The sequence below is a fragment of the Corvus brachyrhynchos genome, unplaced genomic scaffold, assembly GCF_000691975.1.
Source record: "Corvus brachyrhynchos isolate BGI_N302 unplaced genomic scaffold, ASM69197v1 scaffold547, whole genome shotgun sequence".
NCBI lineage: Eukaryota > Metazoa > Chordata > Aves > Passeriformes > Corvidae > Corvus > Corvus brachyrhynchos.
In genome coordinates, this window is record NW_008239104.1 from 234516 (window position 1) to 242574 (window position 8059).

The following is an 8059-nucleotide window of genomic DNA, read 5'->3' on the forward strand; positions in this document are numbered from 1 at the left end:
CATTGTCCAGGGCTGTTCTCAGGAGTTGCTTGTTTCAGCATGACAGTTCCCACCAGCAGGAACTTCATTGTCCCTGACTATCCAGTGACAATTTCAATAGAAAAACATATTAAAAAGTAATAGAGAAAATAAGATTTTATTCGCAGCTTGTATTCAAAGATAAAATGGAAGCTTCAAGAAGCTGGTGTTGAGAAAGTCAAAAGAATTTCTGTCATTTATTTAAATAGTAATAATAAACTCAACGATCTTTCATGCATATATCGTTTCCCAGGACAACCGCAATTTCTCACTCAAAAACTATCTCATCACTATTGTTATGCTCTGTAACCTATGTTGATATCTCATATAAATCATCATAAACTCTGCAGAAATTAGTGCTTTACCAAATTAACCAGCTATCTGTCATGTGTATTATGAAGTAGAGGTATTTTCCAACCGTAACAATTTCACCATTCTGTGATTCAGCAATTACAAAGCAATGAGGCTACAAGTAGACAACAAACACTTAATGTCATTAACATCAATAATTTAACTAATTTCTTTTTTCATTCTGAACTGTTGGTGAATGACTGTTATCAATGGAAAAAGTTCACAAAGAAGTCTCCTATTTATAGCAAAACAAAATGTGTCACTAATGCACTCAATAAAGGCTTTTGTTACTTTTAGAACACACCTCTGTAACTTTTAGTCTCTGTGCTAAATCCTTATCTGGTAACCTTTTCACCTGCAGTTTCAAACTGGCCTTCACTGATCAATTGATCCTAATTTTCTCTCTTAAATCATCACATTAAAATGATGGCATAATTATACCACTTTTGAAAAGTATTCATGTTCAATGGCTTCACCTTTATATTAGATTTTTAACCAGAAACTGTAAATTTTGTAATGCTCTTGGATGTTTCAAATCAAAAATGCTCATATCTATTTAAAGGTATTGCTTCAGATAAAATATGGATTTTTCTATAGACATAGCATCTGCCCTATGTGGAGTCTGAGGGATGCTTATAAATCCTTGACTTAAACCCCAGACAGGTTGGACAGGCTATGCAAATGGCATTTCCATCACTTCCTAAGATCCCAAGAGGAGCACAAGACAACAGTAATTCATCTCCACAATACCACTAAAAGAACCCAAAGCCAGTGATTTGTGTAACCTAAAGCCCATCTTGGACAGATAACAAACAAGAAGAATAATTCTTCCTCATCCCCTGGGATGGTTTGGTAAAGTCTGCTTAGTTTTTTACTGTTATACATAAAAAAGGCATCTCTATAGCCTGGCTCAATAAGCCATTTTAATTACAATCAGTAATTCTGAGTAATCTTTGTAAGAGGTTCTGCTTTCTTATTCCATAGCATGGGCAGCCCAGTCTCAATGTAAAACATGTGATATCAAACAACAGAAATGTCCCTTATTTTCCAGATGTTGACTTCAGACAGTATCACTACAAATTTTATCAGAATTAAAATATTGCAGCAATTGTCATTATTTTCGAGATATGAACAGAAATAAAACCTGGGTTTCCTTCCACATATAAAATTATATTTTTTGAAAATTTTATCTTAGTTGATTGATTTGATTTTAGGAGAATGATGAGAGTTCTGGTGAATGTAATATGACTCAAAAGAGTAAATCACTCCTGTGGGAAATTGCTGTCAGCACAGTATCAGGAAAATCCCAAGACATATGTACGCTCTTTCTCTGTTATCTATCTGGGGTTTATTTATATTCACTTACAGATATATACAAAGATTACAGATTATTTCAACTGGAAAACTCTTGAAGGACATTTAATGTACGTCTGACTTGGGTGACCATTTAATTATCTGTGATGGCATACTTTTAATGGCATTTGTCACTCTTTTACATGCACTTACACTATAAATATTTCATTACAAAACTTATCCTGAAAGGTTTTAACACAAATCTGTATCAATTCTTTCAAAGAGACTTTTTCCAAATCTTAAATCATAGCTGAGAACTCTGTATCTTTAAAATCTTAAATTTCTAGTTATAGTTAGAAGAGCAACAATTGCATTCTATTCATAAATATGATACAAAATGAGAAAGATTTTGAAATAAAACAGCATAAATACTAAAACATCTGTCTCTTTGGCTAACTTTTTTTTAATTCACTGGTTTTAGGGAAATGTTCTTTTTTCACATCTTTATTATAAAATACATCACATATAATACATTCAACTATACTTAGTTTATTTTTATGATAATTGAGGCAAATAGGAACTTAAAAGAAGTGCAAAGACCTATTCAGTTTGTTTCCTTAACTATTAGATGTTCAGTATAGTTGATATTACTTTTCCACCAGAGGCATACCTTTCCAGTGTCACAATCTGTTCCATCCATTGGTGGATCCAGTTTAGTTTTGCATTCCTTCTCACTTTCCACCTTACACCACAACCCAGTGCAAATGACATGCTGAAAACCAAACAAAGAGTAAGCACAAAATCTATCCTATGCAAAATTACTTTCTGCATGCAGTCTACTAATGTTGTCTAAATTTACTAGTTTGATGGTACTGAAATATGTTTAAAGACACATTAAACATGCAAAAAACCCCAAGTGGGCAGAGTCTCCTCAGACTTTTACTAATCATGCTTCTCTAGGACTTCTAGATCCCTCCTGTTGTGCCATCCCAATGACTGCTACTATCACACTCTTCCAATGATTCATAATTCCTCTAGAATTCATTTATTACTCTGGAAAAAAAAAATTCCAAAAGCCATCGAACCTGATCTCCACAAAGAAGACACAAAGTAACCTGACAAATGAAGTATTTTTGCTGGAAAGAAGAGACGGGATATGACAGGGGTTCAAGTCAGCAGTGAATTTTAGAGATGAAAAGAAAAGCTGCTCATTCTGTCCCTCAGAAGTATAAGAACAAAAGAGTTTTTACTTTACTCAAAAGAAAGCACAGCCTTGCAGGATGCTGGCTCACATTTCCCTGAATTTCCTTGGCAGCTTTCCCTATTTTTCTCTAAAAAGTCCTCCTTCTCCCATGGTTTTCAGTCATGACTTCATTCTCCTTGCTGTCTGTTCCCCCCTTAACAATAAACCAAGTGGAAGTGAAGAGACGTCACATGGGGCTGAACTGTGGCCTGAATATTGTTGCATAGGCACAGTGATCCTCCTCAATATGTATATTGCCCAAAGAGGGGCAAGAAGGATCAGGAGAGGGGAATGCATTGCAAGGAGGATAAAAGATACAGAACAGCTGGGTTTTTTAAACCAGGGCTGCCAGAAGACCTGCTTTTTCTGAGTGAAATGATTTGTTATATCGGTACTCCCAGTATGAGTCTCTGTGCCATTTACACTACGCATGAAAAACGTGTCATAAATCTTATGCTACCTTGAGAAAAAAGCAGACAAAACGTAATTCAACAAAAGACTGTGTCTGAACCAGGAAACAGGGCAGTTCCAGTGGGAGTCTTGCACATAAAAATATCTGTAACATCAGTTGTCAAAAATAGTCAAAAATTGTAGAGGTCTGAAGCATTGTATAGAAACGAGACAGGATGGCAGCAGTCAGACTCACTCCTAACTCATCGTGTAAGAGTTTTTTGCTGAAGCTGAGCTAACAACACAACAACCAGCTTATGCATGTCTCCAAAAAACAGCTACAGAAGTTCTATCCTGTTCCTGGGTAATCTTAGCAAGCATTTTTCAAGTAACAAACTGTAATTTCTGTTCTTGTCTATTGTTCTTTAAACAATGTAGATGATGACAATAGTAGATGAGATAGAGTATCAGATGTTCATGACAAAGTACTTCCATACCAAGTATGAAATGAGAGACATACTGTTGGAACTACTCCACAAAAATATATGTTAATATAATGTTATTAATAAATATTTTTTGGAATACCTATAAATCTTCATTTCTGAGTGACTAAAATGGTGGAAAAGCTATCCAGATTTATCCAATTTTTTAAAAAAATGGAGTCAAATTTTCTCTTGTGTTTTCACATTTTTAAGTACATTATCATTCTTTTTTTTCCCTAAACACTTTGACCTTATGGCTTACAACAAACAGCTCTTTACACATTTAGAAACAATTCTTCTAAATACAGAGAGGCATTAAGTCAGATTTACGGGGTTTGGGGTATTTTGGGTAGCTAAACACAAAGATATACTTGAACCATGTAAACTAAATGAAGTAAATCAAATCAAGACACTTTGCTTGCTAATCTGCATTGTATGCATGTTACTGTTTCTACAAATACTTGTATACCACCTCCGTACGAACCCAGGGAAGCCTAACTTCCTCAGACAGAAACTACTTTGAGCTGTAAGTGAACTGTATTCTAAAAACACTCACTTCACCAATTGTTAAAATAAGCATTCAATATTAGTAACTTTAATATTCCCCAAACCCAAGAAAAACTAAAATTTGTGGTTTACTTGTAAGGCTTTATTCTCAGCTTTTCATTTCAGTCAAATCACAAATAGACTCTTTAGTTACAGTTCAGACTGTATTTCTGTTCCAGAGGTATGAGATATGGAGATTACTGTCAGCATCTAAGTTTTGACATTTAAGGATTTCTGTATAAGGCCAGGCAAATGTGACACACCATGTGGGTTTTTCATTAGCAACCTGCAATGAAGCAGATCCGGACTGATATGAAAACAAACAGAAATCTGGAGGCCAGTGTCAATGTTACAGTCACTCCAAAATCAGGGCACTTATACACCAGGATTTTACTCCTCTGGGGAGAAACTTTCCTCAGTCAAAATCAATATATCTAAGCTAACATTCACAAAGGTTTACTAGTTCTCTATGAAAAGTACAGTTCAACGACCATTACAGCTTTCTAGGTGAGCCAAGGGAAGGAACAGATATTGGAGATTAAAAGTTTACAATTGTGATATTAGACTATTCACAATCTGTAAAATATTTCTCTGCATGGACACTGGAAAACAAAATATTGCCAAGCACATACAAAGGACCTTTTTTTAAAAGAATGTGTTAGTCATGAGGTTTTAACAGCAAAAGCTTGTAAAATAAAACATGAAAGTCACAATGTACTATAGAAGTAGCAAAGGTCACTCCAGCTTTGGAGTTTTGTGGGGGTTTTGTGTCTGGAGTTTTTTAATTAAAATAGAGAGGCAGGTGTATGTGAATCAGAAGGATGCATTTCCAATCATAAAAGCATATGGAAAGAAAGTTCAGTTGAGAGGAATGACCAGACTGGGAATGACAAAAAGGGAATTTTAGAACAGTATTTGTGTGAAGTCAAGATTGTTTAGAATGTGGTGGTTGAGATGAGGATAGATATTTCACCAGGACTATAGCATTTCCATTACTTTTGTCCTTTTCATTGTGATCTTTCCCTGAAATGCCTTAAAAATCACCATGAAATACAACCACTCTCCTACTTTGCAAAGCTCACAGCTGTGTTATGACAAGAACTGTTTTAGTGGAACTGACCAGATAGCATTCACATCCTGGACTTTAATCTTAAAAGCCAATATTTAATAGTTCAACAATTGCATTAAATTGTCAAGCTTTACAATCCCATTTAATCACCAGGAACTAATTCTGGGCCATGATCTCACTATCTCTTATGTGAAAAAATGTTAGGATCTAATTGATTCTTGCATGAGACATTATGGGCATAAAAGCAAACTTGGCTCCCTTACAAGGTAAGCATTGAGATATGGTATAAATCTTGAACCTGGAGATCCACTTACGCTTTTCTAGGGTCTAAAAATTTTGCTTAAGATATGAAAAAAAAGGCTTTGAAATAAAGATGAAAAGGAAAAAATAAAGTCTGGACACCATTTATGAAAGGGGAATGGGAGGGCTTCACTTAGGAAAATATAGGAGTAGGATCTCAGTGGTTCCTTCAGTTCTTTACTTCATTCAATAAGTTAAATTATAAAGAGGAATTCTTTATAGCAAGGGAATATCATTAGCATCAGTAGTATTTCTCAGAGGTTGCCATGTAATGTGTCAGTAAAGTGCAATCTGAAAGTGCTCCTCAGTACTAACAGTTGTAGAAAATTACATCTCAGCACAAATGCACTATTGATTGTACCAATGATATCTGTAGAATTATTTTTCATCATTACCCCATTGTTTTCTTAGTTGAATGTCTGTTACACATGAAACACAGTTGCTTAATGTAGAAGACAGTATGGAATTCTGCTCATTAAATCATCTTCCAGTCTCAAAATACATAAGATTGTGACATAGTTCATAATTTATCATTTACACAGTTATACTGAAGTGCATGAACTGTTCTGCAAGTAGAACATGTCCAAAAAATCCTGGGCTATAAATTGTTGGATTTACTGACATTTAAATGAACCTTCGAGGAGTGTGTTTCTCTCATTTCCTGGCTTGTGGACAACAACTATAACCATAATAAACTGCCAGTTACTGGCAGAGTAGGAGACACTATACAGAGATTAAAGGAAGTAGTCTGGATATCACAGAATATTCAGTGGCAACCTATGCATAATTAAATAATTATTGTAATAAAGTAATACAATAACTAATGAAATACTGCATTCAATTTAGAAAGGTCTTCTAAATGTTGATTTCGCCAATGGCAGCCACAATAATTTGCATAATGAACAAAAAGAAATTTGAGTCATTTTTATATTAAGTAAAATGCAATTATATGCAAGGTTAGATTCAACATATTTTTGTATCTAACATCTTTTTATTTCTGAAGAAGATGATAAAATGAGATACTGAGTAAGAGTGCTTCACAGTTAGATGATGTTGGTGTTGCACAGTCCACGTGCTAGAACTCATGAAGGATTTCTGGAAAGTTTAAATGGTTCGGTTCTAGCCCAATTCAAATGGTAACTTCTTTTTCCTCCTTTCACTTCCTAAACAGGAAGAAAACATGTAAGAGAAGGATGACTTTCTTATCCTCTGGGCTGTGCTCTATCCATTGCTCTGAGTTTCCCCTTCACGAAAGAAACATTATTTCTATTATTTAGAAGTTCTATATCTAATTGGACTAGCAGGAAACTTCCCTAAAGGATGAGATAAATTGAAGACCCACAGCAGGGAACAAAAGAAGAAGATCTGAATATGGTGCCTAAGCTTGCTCTAAGTAGCTCGTCAGGTCTAGAAACTGAGGATCAAGTGTCTTGGATTTTTTTTTTTTGTTGCAAGGAAGGTAAAAGTGTAAATTTTGCTTCCAGATAAAAGAACACAGAAGAAAACCAACAAGGTGACTTTACAGAGGTCTCAAGGAAGCTTTGGAAAATTTCTATCTCACCACTCTCACCATGTTTTCTCAATTTTGTCCTTTGTGTTGTTTATTCATTTGTATGTAATTTCTAATAGATCAAAGGTTCTTAAAATTCATTGCAATAATGTCTCGGTTTAACATTTCATTATACCATTTCCACTTCAGGGTTGGCAGTTTTGCAGAGGATTTTGGAAAAACTGCAGATGGTTCTTCCCCTTGCTCTCTTCTCAGAAACTGTTATTGGCCTCTCTTTTTCTAACTGTTAAGAGCATAAGATTATCAAGTAACACATTCAGTTTTATGACAAGAACTAAAATTAAATTGCAGTTTGTCAGGAAAAAAGAATAGTTGAAATGAACACAGGCCTTTTTTATTGTCTTGAATCATTACTATATTCTTTCTTCACAGCAAACCCACATTATACTTGGATTTAAATTAAAATTGTATACTGATACAAATATTTAATAGGAAATTTCTGACAATTTTAATATAAGTATAAATTTTTAATACAAATATAAAGCAATGATCCACTAAGTAGGAAAAAGCAGAATAATTTAGTTAGCTTAAAATAAGTGATTTAGCTGAAAGGTGTCCTCTTACATACAGAATGTCAGAAGAGGGGACCAAAATTGAAGATGACTAGAAATGGACAATAAGGTGTGAGCACCTAGAACCTAAGTAATCTCTGTGCAAACAGTTGAACACTACCTAGGTAATTGTAGCGGGTTGAGTTCGAAACCGGGCAGAAACACCAATTAAATGTAGTGGTTTTGATTCAAAATATTCATTATTTACTTATTTTCCTTCTGTGAGATAAGAATTAGGAGAAAAGC

General features: G+C 34.5%; 1 protein-coding gene across 1 annotated transcript in view; it reads right to left on the reverse strand.

Annotated features, from left to right (window-relative positions):
- Positions 1–8059, reverse strand: part of ADAMTS19 (ADAM metallopeptidase with thrombospondin type 1 motif 19) — a 145055-nt gene that overhangs the window by 44352 nt on the left and 92644 nt on the right. The window contains exon 13 of the mRNA XM_017739345.1: positions 2333–2434. Within this exon, the coding sequence (XP_017594834.1) occupies positions 2333–2434 (102 nt within the window). The remainder of the gene's footprint in view (positions 1–2332; positions 2435–8059) is intronic.